Source organism: Etheostoma spectabile, chromosome 23, assembly GCF_008692095.1.
Source record: "Etheostoma spectabile isolate EspeVRDwgs_2016 chromosome 23, UIUC_Espe_1.0, whole genome shotgun sequence".
Lineage (NCBI taxonomy): Eukaryota > Metazoa > Chordata > Actinopteri > Perciformes > Percidae > Etheostoma > Etheostoma spectabile.
The window spans coordinates 17286206-17308612 of NC_045755.1; the positions used below are offsets into that span (position 1 = coordinate 17286206).

Consider the following 22407-nt stretch of genomic DNA (forward strand, 5'->3'; position numbering starts at 1 on the left):
CTGTCCTCTGGGACTGTCTCCATCTAGAAACGAAGCTGCACGGTGCAGGGAACTACTCTGACTGGCTCATGATCAGACAGTGCTGTACGGAGCGGTACATGGGCTTTTCAAAATACCCCGGAGCGTTCTATGAAATGACGCTTTTAAAATATCGCTCGATCACGCAAATTTGATCGTGGAAAGCCAAAACCGTGATCGGGATTAAAATTCGATTAATTGCGCAGCCCTACTTTGTGGTGACATCACCTAGGAATTGATAAACTCTTGTCTCTCATTTCTGTCTTGGGCTAAAGCAACACAACTTCAATGTCAAGGTTATGTTCAGTATCGGTCTCGTCTTGTGTTTTACACTAAAAGTCACTATTAAAAGGGAAACGCCAGTGAGTTTCAGCTTTTGTTGTTGTAATTGAGCTCTGTGATCAATAAAGAAAATGGCTTAGACATTAAAGTAAAAAGGGCCAGAAAGTGTTCTGTACTTTACTCCAAAGTACAACACTAATTTGTAGGTTTAGAAGGCCTATCCTAATATAATCTAATCTTCTGTAGCAGCAATACCCTGAAGCACGTTAAGGGTGTTTGTAGTGACATCATGCCAATTCCATCTGTGCCTGCAACTGAAAATCTGTAAACCGCTGTCTGTTTATTCTGGTGATATGTGTGTTTTTCTTGTCATAAGTGAGTTAGTGTAATTGTGTGAATAATTGCAGGCGCTGGTGTATACTACGACTGATTAGAGGGAAAGTCCACACAGGTTTTTGAACAGAGACCCGCGTAAATGGCGTGAGGAATCTCGTTTTTCTCCGTGTTTATCTTAGCTTGCAATTAGATTCTCCCTGGCAGCGATTCCACTGATCACTGTCCAAGTTTCTACCGCACACACGGACACTCTCATCCAGAGGTGTCAGTCCGGCCGGCTGCAGGCATGCATGTAGGAAGAGATGTCGTCTGTCATTGGGTCTCTACAGCCTGACTCTGTTTTGATGTTCTCTCTCTGTTTTTATACTTTTCTATCCTCCCTTTCTTTTCTTCTTCCTTTCTCTTTGCAGATTTTGCACCGCTGGAACTGACAGAAAGCTACGCCTGCTGACTTCTGATCTTCAGGATAGGAATGAAGTCAAGGTAGTGCAACATCTGGAGCACATTGGCTAGAATTGGGCTTGTCAGTTGGCACCAAACTCTTTCTACTTAGCACTGACATTTGGTACTTAGTCAAACAGGAAATGTAGCCGTGCTCATAGAAAGCAGAGCGGGCAGCTAGTGTAGTAAGCCCAGTTTTGCTAGAAAATGCTAATTTAACAGATCATTGTTCACGTGTTTCCTGTTTTTGTTTACATATTGTTTTTCTATGCTGTTTCCCAGGTGATGGAGGGCCACACCAGCTACATTAACCATTTGGTGTTCGAGCCCACAGAAGGAAAACAAATAGCTTCTGTCAGTGATGACCACACTTGCAGGTCCGAACCATTTTTTGTGTGTGAGAGAGAGAGAGAGAGAGAGAGAGAGAGTGAGTGAGTGAGTGTGTGTCCCAGCTTCTGATTTTCTGTTCTCTGTTAATGGTGCATAAAGTCCTGACTGTGTTTCCACAGTGAAACTTGATGCTAAGCACAACATCCTCTGGTGTGACAGAGCTGCTTTGTAGCTTTTCTAGCTAATTGGTTAAATATGGAAATCCAATTAGCTGCCGAACATTTTCCTTTCTAAGGGGGACGTATAACAAGGTTCCCAAATGTTCCTTTTCAATTAATTCTAGTGGAGGGAAAATATGTGTCAGCGGCCAGGTCCCCCCACCGCACGCACACACGCACACACGCGCACACACACACACACATCAACCTGAAACATGCAAAGCTGTGTTGCAGTACTGGGCCCCTTTGGTATAAATTCTTTATTTTTAGATTTTAACCGAAAGTTCCAGACAAACAAAGACTTATTTTTTTTTTTTAAGATTTATAGGGGCTTTTCCCTTTTATTAGATTGTGATAGTGGATAGAGAGGAAAGGGGAGAGATAGGGGATGACACCCAGCAAAGAGCCACAGGTCGGACTCGAACTTTGGCCGCCGCAGGACTCAGCCAACATGGGGCAAACGCTCTTACTGGGTGAGCTAGAGGCCGCCCCGTTACCAAATAATATGCCTGATATTTCGTCAGTCATTGATAAATGTTCAAAAATTGCAGCACAGTTTCGCAGAGTCCAAGGCGACTTCTTCAAATGGCATCATCGTTCTGACCAACATGTCAGAACTTCACCATGTTCAGTTTACAATGATGCAAAACAGAGAGAAGCAGCCATTCACGTTGAAGAAGCTGGAACCAGAACAATGTTTCAAGATTAATCAGCGATTAAAACCTAACGGCCAGGGAGCCACATCAAACGGAGACACTTTGATAGTCTCCGACTTGACGATCGTCCTGTCCTGCTCAGTGCCTTGTCCGGCCACATTTGCCCGTCTGAATCTCCTCCACTCCCGTTCACTCTCCTCTTCCTCTGCCTCCGCTGACCGGCCAGAGAAAACAGGAGTGCGCTCCATGTGCTGAAAGATTTAAATTCTGTCATGTTGAGAAAATATGGGACACGGGAGGAAGACAGAGGCGGAACAAGGAATAGATCAAGTTAACAGGAGAGGACCTTCCAGTCGGCCCACACAAACTGAGGCTCAATATGAGAGGAGGAAACTAGTCCTGCAGAAAGGGAGGGAGGGGAGTGTATGCCTGCATGTAAAGGCTCATGACCTCTCCATCACTCTTGTTAGGTTTGGCAGCGGTGCCTCTACTATAAGTTTGCTTAGCTTAGTCATCACTGTCCCCTGCAGTTGTGGGAACTCGGCTGTTGCCAGCATGCAACCTGACGCTGCCGCATCTCGGTGGGGAGCCAGACTCCACTCCCTCAGGGGAGTTTACATTTGGTTCACGTAGTCTAAACAGCTGATGGTATCAGTATAGATGGAGCTGGGTGAGACTGTGGGGGAATGTGCCACCTAGAGATCACGAGGGCACACTGCAGGATGCTGAGGTGATTTGGGGTCGACTGAGTTCGCAGATGAACTCAGGACAACGGACACCTGCTGCTGCATTATGTACCGTTTACTGTGGTTTAAAGCGTTTTGTCCTGTTCTCAGTGATAATCTGTCGGATGTTCTCCACCCATTATGTTGTGTAAGGGCAACAAATTACAGCAGCGTGGTATCTTATCCATGCTTTAAATCTTTCTCCCATCCAAACCTTTCTAGGATTGACCCCCACAGCTCTAGTACTCTGTCTTGTTCTAAATCTGTTCTTATACATAGATCATCAACTGGATGTTATTTAACAGCATTAGTTATAAACCTTTGTTTACACAATTCAATTGTCAAGGTTTAGGTAAAAGTGTTTAGACATGTATTATTCCTTACTTTGAATAATACTATTTGAATAATGTAGCCATTACCTTTAGTTAATTCAAGAATTTTCACTTTAATATGTTTCAACTGTCATTTTAAGATCTATTTCAGCCATTAGCTATTACTTTTAGCCTGCTATTTCATTTCATGGGGTATGAACTGTCTGAATAGCTTAGCTGGTAGCTTTCTAGGTATTATAAGTAGTATTTTATAATCCTATTTTATGTCTTTATTTTCCTCCTTAACGCTGTAGTGCATATTTTCTGTCGCCCCCCATGAGGGATTTTAAGTATTGACAATAATGTTGGCGTGTCCACATGATACAAGCCTTATGAAATAGAGCTTTAGCGGATATAGAATTACTGTTCTATCCCATAAGCCAAACTTGTTAATTTGTATACATTCATCTTTACGAGGCATTATAGGTACACAAGGTGGGGAAACAAGCCAACCCAATAACTACGTTAATTGGTTTCAGTAACTCTTTCAACAGTAAAAGTCTGGGATGTTTTTTTAAACCGATAATGATAGACATAAAATCAAATGTTGAGCATGGTTGTTGAAATAGATGCCGAAGCAAACGTTGTGCCCCTCAACCGGAGCGACCCTGTGATGGGATTATATTGTTTGAGTCTTCCAGTTCTCGCCCTCGAGAGAGAGTCCCCTCCGATTATTTACTCTGCTCTCCACCATAAATCCGATCATGCAGCCCTAACGGCATTTCCCGTTTCCTCCACTTATGGGAAACCTTGGCAACCCGTAACGTTATGGCCACGCTGTTTTCTCACTTAGAAAACACAATACAGGACTTCAGATGTCCTTTTCAACCTCTGTTGTACATGGAAGCGGAGTGTTATTGCTCGATGTGGTGTTATGCAATTACGCAGTGTTTTATCAGAGGTGGTAACGCGTGTTTTCGTGTCTCATGTCTTTCACCTCGTTTGGCGGAGGTCATGTTTTTTTGGGGAGCCGCTGCTCTCCGTTTGAAGGGCATAGTGGTTGACCAAAGTTTGGCTGTTGGTGGTGTAGCGTGCAATTGAGCTCTGTTTGGCTAGTGGTCTGAAAGAATAGGGTTTAGTCGTTGTTTTCCCGGTGTGGTCTGGGGGTTTTGTCTTTTTTTTTTCTTCTTTTTTTCTGCTCAGCCTCCATCATGCTCCACGGTGAAGGCTCTGGCTGAGTCGGCACATGGGCGAAGGAAAGAAGCCCAGAGTTTCGACAGGGCTCTGTCCTGCTGCAGGGGAGATGAGGCAGGAAAAGTTTAGTGTTTACTGAGGTCTTCATCTGAGACGGGGCATATCCTCTCCTTCACCGCACCACTGAGGACATCAATCTCTCCAGCAACACACTTGACATTTAAATGGTCTTTGGAGGTACTTTTTTGGGGCTTTATTAGATGTTGTCTTCTGCATGACCTCATCAGTCAGCGCCTTCCCATGCTTCACAAGCGTTTGTTTTATTTTCCCAGAAACACTTGCAGCCCCCCCACCACCACCACCACCACCACCACCACCACCACCACACCCCCTTCCCCACCACCTCTCGTTGTTCAGGGATCATTCAGATGTGGTTAACCATAGATCCAGGTCTCGGGACCCGCAGTTCTCTCCATCTAAGTGATTCATTACATCCGTGGTCTTTCTCAGCTGCTTTTGCTATCGTAGGTCTTACTTCGCTTTAGAATCGAGCGTTATTTAAATAAGATTGGTCGTAATCCTCACACATGGTTGGCGTTTGCTCGCAAAACCTTTCTGTTTCATTTTCACAAAGCAACTTCCCTCCTCTGCTCTTCCTCAACGGACATGCATCCTGCTGCCCTTTCTGTACTCGACAGAAAATGAATGGCAGCGGGCCGCCCACAGCGAAAAACATTCGCTGTAATGTGAGTGGAGCGAAACGCCGACGCAGGCGAGGGTGATGTCCCCCCCCGCACACCCCCACCCCCTCCTGCCCCCGCTACCATAGCTCAATGTAATGCGAGGCTGGCGTTTTCCCTGAAAGAGGAGTCCAGCATAAGTCCGTCTGTCTTCACAGCTCAGGGCTCAGATCTGAGAAAAAAAAGCCCTCTTTTCCTGGAAAAACAAAGAACCCTGAACATCTCTTGCAGAAGTTAGATCAATTAGGAGCAAACAGGAAGTTGGAGGAAAACTTGTTGACTGTTATTGCCTGCATTGTGTGCCATAAAAGCCTCATAATCGTGTATCTTGTATTGAGAACTTGAACTTGAATTCTGTCAAAAAATCATCAGAAAAAGAAACAACAAAATGCCTTTTTTTTAAAGAATGGTTTGGCACAAGGTAATGAGGAAACTCGCGACCGTATATCTGTTAGGGTCGAGGCCGTATATGTGTTACAATTAGGCCACCTGGGCAATGAACCATGTCATTTTTGTTTTGGACCAAGCACCACAAAGAAGGAAACCTTGGGAAAGTGAACTCCTTTCAGAAATTATTCTCAGGGTGGCTCAGATGCCGATGCTATTTTTGGAAGTGCTCTAAAACCCCATCTTTGTTGTTAATTAAGAGGTAGTGGATTTTAGGCCAAGAGCGGTTCACACATCAAGTCCAATCAATCCGTAACATTACTAATAAGAACTGATTAAAAGTCCTGTGTTTGTTACCCCCTTCTCAATAACCTGAACAACCTTTTTTTTTTTTTTATTTCAGTTAAAATAAAACCGGTACACTTGTAAAACTTGAATTTTGCAAATGGCATGTTTAGAACCACTAGGTTATACGATCACTTTGTCTCATCAGTTATATTTTAGATTTAATGCATCTGAATTTATTCCTACAGGGTGTGGGACCTGGATGGAAATGAAAGCACAACTCTCAGACTTCGCTCTCCTGGCATCAGTGTGTGCTGGCACCCAGAGGAAGCCTTTAAGGTTAGAGGGGTTTGTTTTGAGATATGTGCTCATATTCTGAGGTCAAACTCATGAATTAGTTGTCTATAACTTAGTACACACACAGGCAGGTATGAGGTCAGGTGAACTGCAGAATGTAACTTTAGGTGAGGTGTCTCAGTGTTTAAAGCCAAGTGGCTGGCCAGGTAATTTGGTTATCCTCCATCAAGGGGCCCCGGCGTCAACGCATCTCATGTAGGAAGGTTGACCCCCCCATGCCGCAGAACTCATTCATTCGTCATGCTGTCCAACAAACCTGATCATTCGCACACACTCACAGTATCTCTACCATTGCGTGCTGACTGCCTGACTGAAAGCAAGCAGGTATTTTAAAAGAGATGGATGAATAGTAAGATGGATATAAGATGAAATAAAATGGAACTTTATTAAAAAATTGTTCTGCAGCAGTTGCATTACAAAGTAGGAAATAGTGCAAACATATAATATCAATTAAGTTAACAGATATCCAAAAATCCACCAAATCCAAAATATACACAGTACCAAAAAATTCTAAACGAGGTTAACGGTAAGGTTGCGTCTTGTGGCAATGTCAAATCTCAGGTACAGGTGGAATCACTGTATTCAAAATGTTCACTGATTATGTCCATGATATTGCAAAAATGTTGTCCCGTAATTCATAAAGTTGTAATAATTGCAATCCAGAACAAAGCTGAAATGAATGCTGGAGATGCACCCCTCGTAGCAACATGAACTATAAATACCGGTTTAAAAGACGCGTCTGTCCTCTCCAGTTAATGGTGGCAGAGAAGAAGGGAACGATTCGCTTCTATGACCTGGTGACCCAGCAGGCCATTCTGTCAGTGGACTGTGGTCAGTCGCCACTCATGTCAGCGGATTGGTGCCTCACCAACACAATTAAAGTCGGTGCTGTGGCAGGCAACGACTGGCTCATCTGGGACATAACTCGCTCCAGGTAAGCAAGGGAGCGTGGGTAATATTCTATTAATGCTGCGTGACGTATTGAATCGGGGTGATTAGCACACAATGGGATATCTTTGTTTTTATTCTTTGCAGTTACCCTCAGGAAAAAAGACCAGCCCACATAGATAAAGCAAGGTTATTCAAGTAAGTTTGTATTTTTTATTTATTTATTTATTTATTTTTTACTTTTGTGAAGCTTTTTGTTTTCATTTTTCAACAAGTTACACCAAGAAACCTGACCTGGGTCTTTGACCTGGACTTTATGGCTCCATGCACCCAGAACTTGCCAATTCAAGAGCTCAAAGAGATAGTTTGGATCTTTTGAAGTTGGGTTGTATGAGATACTTATCCTTAGTGTATTAGCTGCGGTAGATGTCGGTCGGCACGCCCCCCCCGTTTGGAGAAGCAGGCTGAAGTACCGACACGGAAGCTACAGAATGTGCTGCTAAACCTATTTTAGACACCTAAAAGAAGGACCACCTAAAAATATCAATGTCTGTTTAAGTGTAAGCTATAGTTAGAATACTTTGACTGCTTTACTTTCAAGCTGTTACTTCGGTCTCTTCAAATCCACCAGACTCCAAATCCCATGTTCTGTGAGGTAAAATTACAAGCAGTGAAAATATATAAATATAAAATATAGCGTACACTTGAACTGGTATTGATTTTTTTTTTAAGGTGGGCCCTTTTTTAGGTGGCTGAAATACCGTTTGCTGTCGGGCTCTATCCACTGCAGTTCATTGCGGAGCCATCCACTGTAATACACTGACTATGCATAAGTACCTCGTTCAACCCCACTGCAAAAGATCCAAATGCCCCTTTTTTCGCATGCATGCAGATAAAACATTTTCAAATGGATTTGAATTGATTGCCAGCTGTTTTAATGTACAAAATTGGCAGTAAATTTCCAAATTTTCAAAGTTTGTGGGATGACATTTAAAGAGATATGAGATCTCCTCAGGTGGTCTCTAGCCAACGAAAACCTCTTTGCCACCACTGGATGTCCAGGAAAGATCTCCAGTCACTTACTCATCCACCATCTTGGCCACCCACAGGTGAGTGAGATGTTTTTTACAGTCCAGATCATTATGTGTAAAATGTTCTCTCCAGCTCCAGTCTCATATCACACACTAATGTCATTCCAGCCCGTGATGATCGGATCGGCCACAGTAGGATCGGGGCTCAGCTGGCACCGGACGCTCCCGCTGTGTGTGGTTGGTGGCGACAGGAAACTTTGCTTCTGGATGACTGAAATGTAGACATCTGTACAGCACCTGTCATGGTGGATAACTGATTTTAGTGTCTCTATTCTAGTACATGTCCAATAAAATAAATATTTTTCTGAGTATCTGCTGAGTTTTTAAGGAATTTGATGGAAATTGGCTGCATGCTGGAGCTTTGTTCTTTTTCATCTCTGACTACCACTTCAGGTCTGCTACAGATAAACAGCGGGCTGCTTGTTGCTCTGTGAAGAGCTCGTTTTTCTTTTCTCTTAAGAGTAAGTTACATCAGCTGTCTGTTATGTCCTGCCAAGAAAGCTGTACTTCAAAGGAATGCATCGAGGCGTCGGTGCCAACTCTCCACTTCCCCGGCCAACATGATCACCCTACTTCAGGTGCTCTCTCTCTCTGACTGTTTCTCAATTTCCTCACTATCAATGACAGACCCTGAATTATATCAATAATATATTCTGGTATGGGCTGTTCCACCTGCTGTGGAGTACAGAAACCGGAAGGTTAGGATGAGGGGAAAGGTTGGAGGTCTGGCTGTGCTCCAGCTGTTAGACAAACCCTGCAGGGGACACTGAGGTTGTGAGTTTAATCATAGGAAGAGGCCATTTCAGGTCATCTCCAGCTCGATGGCATGCAAAGTGAGCGCTTCCTGAGGAAGAGTTGCGCATCGCGTTACCTTGGCGAACAATTATCAATTCTCCACAGACCAAACATGGAAGAGAAGGGCTCATTTGGCAGGAACTTGTAATGCTCTCTGGTAAAACAAGGACTCATTGTACTAACACAGGAATGCCATGTGTGAGAAACCTCCATCTCCATTTTCATGGCAGTCATATGCTCGCTAAGCTACAGATGGCACTCATTTAATTAACTTGATCATGAATCATTCTAGGTGACAGCGGATCACTTGTTTCCACAGGTGTAATTAATCTTCAGCGGCGCAACGTTGTTTAACAGATCCATTTATTGTATTTTTTATGTATATGCCAGCTGAAAAACTAGTTTGCATTGTACAGTGACGCCGCTGCGCGAGAGACCACAGCAAGAAGAGGCCGTGGAGACCTCCACTCTTTCAAACTAGTTCGTCAACCTTGTATATTTCTTGGACAGGACACGTTAACCGCCATCCACAAAGCATAACATGCTACTGCTCTCCTGCTCCACGCTTTTTGTTTGAACAAGTCCAATGTGGTCTCCACTCTACGTTCGCTGTGCTTCAGGTGCAAGTGGTGCTGGAGCAGCTGCATATAAGACGGGAGATGTCAACGTCAGATGCTAGGAGCTGCCATTTTCATCCGTGCACACTGAACATTTTCCAAGGAGTATAAAAGCTCCCTCACAGGGGCACTGGAATCTAACTGAGCCAACTTTCTCTGAAACATGAGTAATGAATCTCAGTGGCTTCACAAATCCCAGTGACTCGAGGACACCATCTGATGGCTGACGGGCAGAATGGCATCAATATTTAATTGTGTGTGAGCTGATTTCTGCAACATCTGATCCATCTTGGAGACCTTACAAACTCGCCTCTTTCCTGGAAGCACGTCCTCAGATGTCACTGCCCCTGGCCTCCGTGTTACCTTTGATGTAACGTGAATGAAGCAATTGTTCCTCACAAACAGTTTTGATCTTTTGTGGTGTGTGTGTGTGAACTACTAATAAACTGTGTAAGGGAGATCAGACCGCCTTAAAATCCTCACCAACCTTCTCCAAATCTCCCCCCTCAGGTAATTCTTCCGCGGCCCTGCCAACTTTAAGCCGGGGCTCAACAAAAAGGGAGCAAATAAAAATAATGAGGAGAATGATATGAAGGGAAACAAAGAGAGAGATTAGTGCTCTTTGAGGCTGGTGTTTGTTTTAATCTCACGCCTGGTTTGTTGTGCAATGTTTTTCCCAGAATGAAGCGAATCTTGATGAGCAGAAGAGAGTCAGCCGAAAAGTCGCCACTTTTGAGTAGTTTGTCGGTCATCTAAACTGTAGCTGCCACAAAGTGGGACAAGATGAGGATTTGTTTTTTTGCCATCACTTGCTAATTAGACTCCAGTGTGACCTGGGAAAGTGCTGCAAAGCATCTGGACCAGAGTCCAGACATGTACTTCCACAGACTTGATAGGTTATTAATACGATTTTGTTTCCTGACACTTACTTACTTTTGCTGTTGGGTTATTGACTTATTAATATTTATAACTGCAAATTTGAATTAATTTAGAAAGTGAGAAACCTACAAGCGTTCAATATTTGTGGGTCACTGAAGGTGTCATCCTAATGACCCGTCATGCTCGAGGACAATTAAAAACAACAGCAGCCAACCAGATGTTTTCAGGACCTGGCAACCCACAAGTTATTTTTTAAAGAGAAATCAGGATGTGTTTAGCCTAGCTTATCATAAAGACTGAAACAAGGGGGAAACAGCTGCCATTGCTATTATTCCTTATCCTTGGCCAAACGTTGAGCCTCATCCCCCTGTAAGAGCTACCTGGCTAGCACATTAGTCCCAGGCCTGCGCCGGGTTATGATGGTTTTCCAGGTGTTTTTTTTCTTCTTCTGCAGGAGTCCATCGCAGTCCAGCCTCTGGGGCTCGCCTCGGCCTTGTGTGTGGTGATGTTCTTGCTTTTGTTTTTCTTTCTTTACTATAACAAGGTTTTGATCTTGCGAGAACCAGAATATGCCACATTATACCTCAATCCTTTTTATATCACCTTTGTGTCTTATTGTTACATAGATGCAGCTTTGGTATTAGGCTGCAATGCTTGGACCTCCAGATGTTGCAAACAATAGATCCAGGGACTTTCACTAACCTTACCCAGTTTACCTTGCATCACAGTTCTTTAACCTGGAATTAAACAGAAATGTTTCAAATTTCTCCTAAAACCACCAATTGTTGTTTCCATTTGTCTTTCTGTATGTATTTAGGGTTCGACGTGTTTGTAGTTCTGCTTTAGTCGTTGGTCCAGCTCGGTAGCCTACTTTAAAAAATGTGGAAGTTTGTCCCTTTTAATGGCTTTTAACTGATCTATGAAGCATTGCTAAACAATGGAACAATTAACAAAGCTAGTAGTTCTTTATCAGACCCTAAATCTCCAGATTCACTCACATGTAATTGAGTAGGCTACATCTTTCTTCTGGAGTTCTCAGGCCTGAGGACATGGTGAACCTCGTGACCCTGCTCCCAGCCCGGAGCAGGCAACCAAGCCAGTGCGGGCATGTGACCGCCCTGACATCAATACAAGAAACACTTACGGTTGGAGTCAGGATGATACAGCGTTTGGGATTTGCGGCGACTACCCGTGGCACAAGAATCTAGCTGGATCCCTCACGGGTCATCCCGTTGCCTCGGCAACCTGCTTTTGTTTAGCGCTCAGCAGATTCTGATCCAGGCGGTGGTATTGTGGGGGGATTTGTGGATTTAAGAGTGCTGGATGTCGAATGAGATAGAAGAAATTATAACGTGTTTGACTTTTGCTTGGAGAGAGTGAGAGTGTGCGTGCGTGTGTCTCCGCCCGCACACACTTGTCAAGCAGGAGATTACTCTTTCCCTCCACTTGCTCTCTCTCTCTCTCTCTCTCTCTCTCTCTCTCTCTCTCTCTCTCTCTCTCTCTCTACACACACACACGTTCTTTTCTACTCCACAAACACAGGTTTTTCTAGGGAGGCCGGAGCAGGGCTTGATTTACGGTACAGTGGAATTATGGGAAAGGGAAAGCTTCCCAACACAAGGTGGCCAATGGGAGGGTTTGCCAGCCACCGTGTTGATGGCGCTGATGCGTTATGAGTCCTGCAGATGGAGATGATTTGTCTTTTCTTTTCTTTTTTAAGGGGAAAGCTGTGACGTGCGCAGCTCTGATATGCATTGTTGCCTGTGTGGAGATCTGAACGCTGGACGTCCATCAAAAAACTCTGAAGGCCAAATTTCGGCAGTTGTACAGAGAAAGAGAAATAAAGAGAGAAGAGCATCTGTCAGCAGTGCAGCCCTGTGGACCGTGCTGTGGTCGACTGTGAGGTCCCGGTGACCTGGCCCCACCGATGTGCTGGGCCTCAGCGCTGGCTCTGGCCTTGACCAGCAGAGGGAACGTGATACTTAAATCATTCATAATTAGCTCCTTCCCTTTTGCTTAATAACACATGAAGATAAATGGGTTCCAAGAATGTTCCAAATGGAAATAGTTGGTTTGGAATTAAAAGCTAGAAAAGGACCTACAAGCTCTGTGTTGTAGTGGTTCTCTTTCTCTCTCTCTCTCTCTCTCTCTCTCTCTCTCTCTCTCTCTCTCTCTCTCTCTCTCATTCCTCCTGCTGGCAAATAGTGAACACTTCTCTCTTCAGTACGTCCCGTGGTGAAAACGTAACTAAGTGCATTTACTCTAATTAATATACTCAAGTAAATTCAATGTACTTGTAGTATTTCCATTTTATGCAACATTCTACATAATGCACTTTTTATTTTGGATTAATTACTTTTGAGATTATAATTTCTATAAACTCTTCCTCGTCCAGTGAAAACCATGTATCTTCAAATTTGTTGAGTTGGAATTTTTCTGATAAACCGAAAAGTTTTCCTTTTGAAGAAAATTGAGAAAAGCCTCCTTCTTACGCTAAATAACGTCTTAAGAAAGCCTCTTGGATAAGGTGGCAAATGCTTTGTCACAAAGCTGAAAGCAGGGCTGTTTTTCCTACACTATGAAAAGTTGACATTTTTGGAGATACGTGGTTCTCACAGGACAGCAACGCTACAAACGTACAATGCTATTATATGATGCATTAATGTAGATAAAACTAGCCATAAAGTATATAAAAGAGTTCAAATGAGCACAACCTTCTACAGCAGTAAAATGCAACATACACATTAATGCAGCAGTAATATTAATCCAGAAACTTTAGATATTATATAATATATCATTGACAGGGAACATTTATCGCTGATAGTACTTACATACCTGTACTTAAGTAAGATTTTACTGCAGTAAAGTATCTTAATCATTTTCTGTTTCTCTGAAATGTTTTGAGACTTTTTCATGAAAATAAACATTTATTTTGTTTTTACATAATAAATTATACACACAAACCATTAGCCATGCGGAACCTCACAAACCGGACTACATTTGGATTCCCTTTGTGGTCATATTAGTAGATCTCTTATACAATGTTCAAATGTTCATCCTTTTCTCTCTCTCTCTCTCTCTGCAGAAATATCTGTTCCCGGTCCTAAGATGAGCTGAATGTCTCCAAGGCGCCGTGAAGGGTCTTCAGTTCTTCTCTCATCTGGCTCAGAGCGTTTTGGATCTTGCCGGGCTGATCCAGAACCTCCACGCTGCAGGTAAAGGGGTCGTAGCGAAGTGCAAAGGGGCGTTTGATGGTTGCAGAGTATCTCCTGTGGAAGGGAATGAATGCGGAGTATAAACAGGCGCAGAGATACAGATGTGTGACAGATATTGGGAAAAAGTCTCTTACTGAAGTGTGTCTCAGCTCATTAAAGGTACCCTATAAAACATCTCACCACATGTAGTCCTATGGAGCGATGTTATTAGGAACAGGTCCCTGTTTCCCTCTGAACGCAATCAAATAGACCTGAGACCGATCAGAGCAACAAAACGGCTTAGCTCTGAGCAACACACTCAAGCTGGGGCGGTGCTTGGTCCGTTTTGGAAAAGCAACATTACATCTAAAACTTAGTTTAAGAATTATTCTTTAACCCTTGTATGGTATTCGGGTCAAATTGACCCATTTCAGATTTTCATAAGAAGAAAAATTGTACAAATATACTGTACATTTGTTCTACCTGAAATCAGCGGCCTTACCTTATTTTCTTTGATAAACATGTATTCCTGACTCAATTCAGAAAAATATTCTGGATATGACCACTTATGTTTTTTTTCCATAGTGGATTTTTAACCTTATGACAAAAAATGAACCCCACTTCCATTTTTAATCGTGTGCTAGTAGAGACTGATTGCATTTCCTAAACATATGTGTTATCCCAATTGTTGTAAATTGAGACAAAGACAATATAGTAGATTATGAAGGAACATTTTATTTCAGAATTGTTTTTAAAACCCCAAAAAAAGTCATGGGTCAGTTTGACCCGAGGGATACGGGAGGGTCCAGCAAGTGAAGACAACACAAGGGTTAATATAATGTCAATGTCTGAATCCAGCTAAATGAACACAGTTTGCACCCAACCGCAATAAAATACCAAGGGAATACCTCATCTTAGTCTTTGCATCCTCAAAGCTTTCAGACACAAAGTAAACAGGCTGGTATGTTTGGTCCTGGTACGGCTGCACTGCTGTCTCCTCCGGGTTAAACGGCTTGTACTCCGGCTCGTTAGACAGAGCGTACTGGAAGGGACAGGTCAAAGGTTAAAGACTGTCAGCACAGCACGCGAAAATGAACATGCAGCAAAAACACTTGTGTGTGAACTCACAACAAGCTCCCCGTAAGATGACAGGAGCCCGGCGCCGTAAGCTTTCACCGTTCCGTTCTGCTTGCAGAGACCAAACTCCACAGTGAACCAATATAACTGTAAAGACAGAACAATGAAAAAAAAAAAAAGGTAAGGCAGATGTAGAGCACGGGATTAAACATAAGGTGCAGTCATGTATTTAAGCCACTAGATGGCAGTAAATGTCTGTTAAGAGAGCCTCTGATATTAAAAGCTTCTCTTCTCTTTCAATATTTGACAAGAATCAAAATCAGGTCCAAGCTTTTCACATACAAGGAAAAACAAATACTCCAGGAGTCAAAAATCATAAAAGTAAAATAGAAATATACTACAAAAAATGAAAAATATGTGAAATACAGTACATGTTGTGTACAAAGAGGATGCAATGTACAGACTTTATGTCAAATTGTGTAATGTTCCTATTCTCGTGAAGAAGAACTGCCAGTATAAAAGTGTGCATGTCTGAATTTTTTTTTTAATTACACTTCAGGTGGCATTCAAATCTAATTTTAGGTTTAAAATGGTAATGAAAACCTACCGTTGACAGTTTCTGGATGTCTTCATCTGAAGCTCCGAGCGAGGCAAGTCCAATCTCCTGAAATAGTTCAAATGGATTCAAATGAAAGCTGATCATACGAGATTGCACTCTGATTATGTCAAATGTCAAAGAACAGCGTGCAGCACAGTGCAGTTACCTGTGAAAACTGGGCGAATTCTTTATCTGCCAGCATGGGAATATGGCCGAGTAGTTCATGGCAGCAGTCCCTGTCAGGGCAGACGGAACCTAGTCAATGAAAGGTAAAGTAGCTAAGTACGTGAATAAGGAAGTTGGGTCCCAGAAAACCACGACTCACGGCTCAGGGGAGTGCATGGGCGCTGAGGAGTGACGGATGTACTGTGTGCACTGAAACACCCGGAAGGCCAAACTGGTCAGGAAGTCCCTGGCTGACAGCAGGCCGGCCACCGGACGCAGCTGGAAACCAGTTTTCTCTGAAACGAGCAGAAACGCTGTCAAACACACTGGGATGGAGCTCTGGGAAAGTAGAGCCAACAGTCGCATGAAGATATGACCTCAATGTAAAATACGTTTTTGGCATTGTTGGTGCACTTCTTCGTCTTATAGTTTTCCTTTCTGCAATAACAAGGGGAAGTAATTTCATATCTAAATCTCATTCCTCATATTTCAAGTCCTTCACAAAAGGACTAAACAGACAAGACCGTGTTGTCATAGTCCCTAACATTAATGTAAAAATTCCAGTCAAATTCTCTATGAGGTTGCCATATCTTCCAAATGTCAGAGGTTATGTCTTTACTCTTTTAATAAATGCTGTCCATAACAAAGAGCTTGAGATGTCAGTCCGCCAGTGGGGGGTTTGGAAGCCTTTCATTTTAAAGCTAAGCATTCCCTTGCTGCCATCAAAGCAAGATCAATGTACATACTTCTACATGTACACACACATGCATGTATGTGTGTATCTCTCTGTCTCAGTTTGTACAGTAGCATGATTCCCACAGAAGCTCATTGTTATTTAGCCATGTTTAAGTATGGTTACACATAAGGACAGGTAGCAGTGTAATACCTGCATTGCCTGAGTAGTTCTTTTGCAGTATCTAAAACACATATTCTAGTAACATATTAATTAGAGGCTGGTGTTTTTTGTCTTATGAGGAGCAGAGGCTACTATTTAGGATTGGGACTTTATGGATTTTGTGACTTGTTTGGGCCCAGACGTCATCATTCACAAACGTAAAATAGACAGTGGAGTAAAATAAATGGCTTCTTTCCACTCTGTCTGAAAGAAGACATCTTATGGAAGCAAAATTGCCCAAAATCTCAAAATGTACCAGTGCATGGAAAAACTATGCTTTTGCCTACAGTGTCTAGCCTTAGAAAAATTGAAATGAAAGTTTGAAACAGCACTTTTGAGTCAGCACCGGAGATTTTGATCACTATATTTTTAGTCCAGCTGTTGGTGTGAAAAGGTCTAACTATGTCATCTTTAGCGTGACAGAAACGTCTTCTTTCTTCCTTTTCTGTCTCTCATGGCGTCTTGATTGTGTTTTTGCCATCTGTTATTTTTTGGCATCACAAAAACCTTTAAACTTTTTAAACTTTTCTTTTTTTCTCTCTATTTGAGGCTTCATTTCATAATTAAGGTTTTCTTCCGGCATCATCGTTTAAGGACGTCCGGCACCTGTTATTTATTATCTCCAACTTTTATTATAAATACATCTCCTTTGACTCAAAGTTCAAAGTTCAAAATTTATTGTCATATGCACTTTAGTACAAGTACCACAGCAATGAAATACAGTATGCCCTATTGCACTCTCTCAGCACCAGTCATTTAAGGTATATGTCTTTTTAACCATTCTTCATTTTGTTTTTAAAACTTACTTTACTTTTTAGTGTCGGAAACGTTTCTCGATTTTCCCTTTTCACTGTTATATGTCTATACTGTTAAGTAAAAGACCAACATCTCTCATAATTCTACTAGGAGCTTTTTAGAGCAGAAACATTCATTTCTTCTACTTTTTCAGTCTGTGTTATCTTTTGAAGACCATCGTCCTTCTAAATGTTTCTATCTTTTTCACCTTTCAGGAAGGCAGAGACCTCTCTGAGCTGAGGGATGCGGTCCTCTCCGTAGCCACACTCTTTCTCCAGCTGCTGCAGCCCGTCCATGAACTGCCTGCAGGCCAGACCGGGGTAAATACTCCGCAGCTGCCGGTAAACCTCCCTCCTTTTAACACAACAACAACAACAACAACATCAACAACACATTGTCCTTTAATCATCTTCCACCGTGCGTCTGCATGAATAACACGCAGGACTGAGCAGCCCATTCTCACCATGTGAACACTTCCTCTGCTGTGTACTCCACAATGGGCAACGGGTCCCCCCTACGACAAAGAAATTAATTTCTGAGAGAATATTTGAGTGATACGTAGTGCTCAAAGAAGAGAAATAAACATCTGACTCACTGTTTGTAAGTGGAGGCTAGCTCACAGATGTAAGCCCGTCTTTTTCTGTATTCTGAATCGCTGTATCCCTGCAGAAGAAAGATGTTAAATTAGCACAAAATAAGCTGAGAGTTTTTCTAAAATATGAGTTATGAGATTTGCAGCAGATATGTAAACGCTCACTGGATGGTCCTGGTCCATGTCCGGATCAAATTTGGTTATTAACATGTTGCATCTGTCGAGGTCTTTTATCTGTTGGGGAAACCACGGAACTGTGGGAGGAAAAATAATGAATTAGTGCTTTTGTAGTTGGACTTATTATCATATTATATTTAAAAAAAAGGTAAGATTGTGGCCGGGTTAGTTTAGTTGGTAGAGCAGGTGCACAAGATTAGATTAGATTAGATCAGATTAGATTAGATTTAACTTTATTGTCATTACACAGGTACAGGTACAAGGCAACGAAATGCAGTTTGGGTCTAACTAGAAGTGCAGTAGCAGTAAGTGCAGGATATACAATGGTTTCATAAGTGCAAGACATGGACATGTACTGAATAAATATAGAAATGAATACTATTATAAACAGAATTTTACAGATAGATTTGTCCTATGAATATAATATATAGATAACTAGTATTGTGAACAAGATTTACAGCTGGATATGTACTGAATATAATATACAGGTGGATACTACTATAAATAGAATTTTTACAGATATGTACGATGAACATAATATACAGATGGTTGTTACTATAACAGAGTTTACAGGTGAATATGTACTATGAATATATATACAGATTACTGTAGACAAAATTTTTACAGATAGATATGTATAATAAGTTAGGCTAAAATGAGCAGTATAACAATGGATTTAAAGGTAGTACAAATAAAGTTTGGTGCAGAAGCTATCCGAATTAAAGTCCAGTGGAGAGTAACTGCATATTACAGTTAAAGTACGGTAGTGCAGATGTATATGTAAACAATTGGTACAGTGAATAAACAGTCAGCAGTGCAAGGTAAGTAGTGCAAAAGGTCCCAGGGATTTGATCCTATACATTAAAGATGGAACCCCCCCCCCATGATATTGCATATCATGCCCTAATATGGGTGTTCCTCACTGGTCTAATTAAAAAACATTAGGGGAATAATCAAAAACCTTTTTCCTCTGGTAGGGAGCGGACGTCGTCCACCACTCTCTTCAGTGAGTTGGTGAAAGCGTCCAGGTCAGAGCTGTGAACCTCACACTTCATGAACAGCTCCAGGTCCGTCGCGCTGTTCTTTAACTTCCTCCCCGGTCGGCTTTCGATGTGGAGAAGTTTCGCTTCAAACGTCTGTTCAGGATTACAAAAACAAAAAGCAAAAGAGGTCCAAAATTCCCCACAAAAAGGCCGATTATCAACGCCTTGGCACTGAGGAGAAGCTCCATGGCCTTTTAGTTTAGTTATTAGAATTCAATGACAATGTACGTATTTTGCATTCATGTATTGAAATCCAAGCTACAATTTATTTAATATTAGTCGACTGAGTAATATCTTGTCACTAATCAATCAGGTGGATATTTACTGGGATTTGTTGGAAGTTAAAAGCTCAGGTGATGCGTTTAGGGAATTTATTTAGCCAACAACGAAATCTATAACCTAAAATCCAAAATGCAAGATTGGAGCCTCATAATAATGAAAGTATGTTAGAAGGATCAAATCTGTTCATTATTAATTGATATTAATGAATGTTATTAATGTTTGGATTGCGGTTTAAGAATTGTTTACATCAGTAATCTGGAGTTAATAGAGTTTCCCAGTTATTATTATTACCATTGTGAATGTGAATAAAACTCACATTTATATGGTCAATATGATGGATTAGAGCAGATACATTTTATAATTGTATGTTTTATGATTCATTATTTAAAATATGACTTATATGTAATAGGTCTATTTCCAGTGACAAAAAGTAACTAAGTACATGTACTCTAGTACTTTACATAAACTTTGAGGTACTTGTACTCTACTTGAGTACTCCCATTTTAATGGTACTACTCCTGCTGCACTATATTTCAGAAGAAAAATTGTCTGCTAGCTTTTATCCCAACACATTTGTTTGAGAGCTTTAGTTATATTAGTTATACTTCAGATTGTGGTAATCTTATAAGAAATTTGTTAGAAACTACCTGAAAAACAATGGTTGTATTTTGATTACAAAAAAGAAGAATTATTTGATGATTACATTAAGTTGTCTTTGTTTTTTTTTTAGTTGTTATTAAGAACAAACTATTAATGATTAATCAGAAAAATAGTCATCAGATGAATGGACATTGATCGGTGCTGCAGCATCAGTAGTAATATTAATGCAGGCTAATGCAAGCACAAAGCCAAAATTTGAGCAAAATGGAAAATTTGAACGTCAAACACTTAATTTTTCTGCATTCTGGTGAGTTTTTCTGCAACAATTTGTGGTGCAAATGTCTATTATGTTTGTAAAGGAAATTCAAATTTGTCTTTTTTTTGGGGGGGGGTTGAGCTCTCCCTTTAAGCAAAATGGACATTTTGAACGTCAAACACTTCATCTTCTGCATTCTGGTGAGTTTTTCTGCAACAATTTATGGTGCAAATGTCTTTATTTATTATTTTTGTAAAGGAAATTCAAATTTTCTTTTCATTTGGGGTGGGGGGGTTGATTTGAATTGATCTGTCCACCATCCTCTCATGTAAATTACACCTATGGGCTAAAAATATCTTGGAGCCTACAATAACCCTAAAAGTTATTTTACTTTTTTAAACTGTAAGTATGCTACATATTTCTTCTAGTAGTAATAGCTTATTATGGACTTTACCTTGATTTGGATCTCAAACGCAACATTTTTCTACAGTGTTATATCCTTTAGGCTATACGTTCACAAACAAGTCAAATATCGGAATTTGAAGCTTACCTCAAATATTTTCCCAGTTTTGAAGAATCCGGCGTTTTTCTCATTGCTGAGAGAGAAGAGGACGTTCAGCGTGACCCTGCCGTCCTTCTCCTCGAACACGAAGCCGTCTCCGTACCGGGAGGGCCCCGGGGAGCCCGCCGAGCTGCTGCTGCGCTCCCTGCGGGCGTCCTCGATCAGGCTCTGCTTCCTGCCGCTGAAGCCGGCCGTCTGCACCCCGTTCTCCGTCTTCATCTGCGGGCCGTGGGGTCTCTGCTGGGGGCTTCCCGGAGGGCCCGGAGCCAACTGGATGTGTGCCATCGTCACCTCGCGGACACCTTTAAGTACCCTGTCATCTGAGGGCTTTATGGAGATCAGTTGCGCACGTGCGTGTTTTTTCACGTTTCTTTTTTTTTTTAGCATTATGAATCACAGATGCATTCAAGTGAAACCGGTAATTTTGGGTTACATAAATGGTTCATAAAGGGGAAGCGCTTATTAGAGGATTTATAATAGCCTATATAATATTTATTTCTAAATCAATGACTTCCAGCCTAAAAACTTCTCATTGTATTTCGGTTACACTTTATTTTAATCTCCATAAGCAGCGTGAAACACGTTTAATAAATAATCTACTCTATGACAAACTATAATCAACATTTTAGTTGTTTATTAATTTGGCCACAACTCCACCGCCTTAACTGAATGTTGGTATATAAACAAGCTCATAAATGATAAAATAATTAATAATGAACAGTTATAATGAAATAAGACTCTTCTGTTTATTAATGTTCAGGATTTGTCAACAATTACATCATGTTTTATGTTTTTACAACTGTGTTTGTATCATTTATTATCTGTCCATACAGCAGTCAGCCATGGGTGCCCACAGGATGAGGTAGTAGATTTCTTTATTTCTGGACTTTTTGTAATATTCTTTAAATGTTTGTCATCCTGTAAGCCCACACAGGCTGGATATATGTTGTAGACACCATGATGGAAAACACCTGTACAATATTATTAAAAGGTATGTAAGAAGTAATTATCATATATATTTTTTCGTTAAAACGTTGCATGCAAATACAAAACATTTCATTTAGCCAAGCAAAATGAAAGCTAGGGGCAGAAATGATCTGTCACTATGATCTTAGGTTTGAAGTGCATCGAAAAGATTCTCATTTCTTTTCATATTAGATGTTTACATTTTGGGTTTGTAATTCATCAAAGTCACTAAAGAGATCATTTAGGTTAAAGGTCCCATGGCGTTTACTTTATGAGGTTTTTTAACATTAATATGAGTTCCCCCAGCCTGCCTGTGGTCCCCCAGTGGCTAGAAATGGTGATAGGTGTAAACCGAGCCCTGGGTATCCTGCTCTGCCTTAGAGAAAATGAAAGCTCAGATGGGCCAATCTCGAATCTTGCTCCTTATGAGGTCATAAGGGGTAAGGTTACCGCCCCTTTCTCTGCTTTGCCCACCCAGAGAATTCTGCCCACCCATGAGAGAGAGATATCATGGCTTTCAAACAAGCAAAGTGGCAGTTGGTCAAGGCCACACCCCCAGCCTCCATCTTGCCCCCCCCCCCCCCCAGAAATGGCACATACTAAGGAAAGCTCATTGTGGGACTGGCTCTAGGGGACCACTAAGGTCTATATAAAA

General features: G+C 41.5%; 2 protein-coding genes across 4 annotated transcripts in view; one reads left to right on the top strand and one right to left on the bottom strand.

Annotated features, from left to right (window-relative positions):
• The window catches only part of nup37 (nucleoporin 37), a 34020-nt gene extending 25450 nt beyond the window's left edge, over positions 1-8570 (top strand). For all 3 annotated transcript variants that reach the window (XM_032505664.1, XM_032505665.1, XM_032505663.1), the window contains exons 4-10: positions 1047-1119; positions 1360-1454; positions 6172-6262; positions 7033-7214; positions 7316-7366; positions 8184-8277; positions 8368-8570. In XM_032505664.1, the coding sequence (XP_032361555.1) occupies positions 1047-1119; positions 1360-1454; positions 6172-6262; positions 7033-7214; positions 7316-7366; positions 8184-8277; positions 8368-8481 (700 nt within the window). In that variant the 3' untranslated portion in view covers positions 8482-8570. The remainder of the gene's footprint in view (positions 1-1046; positions 1120-1359; positions 1455-6171; positions 6263-7032; positions 7215-7315; positions 7367-8183; positions 8278-8367) is intronic.
• Positions 8571-13302: 4732 nt separating this feature from the next.
• th2 (tyrosine hydroxylase 2) lies at positions 13303-22337 on the bottom strand (the record flags this gene model as incomplete). Its single annotated transcript, XM_032505642.1, is given in 12 exon segments — positions 13303-13819; positions 14653-14786; positions 14873-14968; positions 15429-15485; positions 15586-15655; positions 15745-15880; positions 17483-17628; positions 17738-17788; positions 17870-17937; positions 18032-18120; positions 19005-19179; positions 20775-22337. Coding segments are annotated over 12 exon segments (1587 nt in total). The 3' UTR covers positions 13303-13653.
• Positions 22338-22407: the final 70 nt, after the last annotated feature.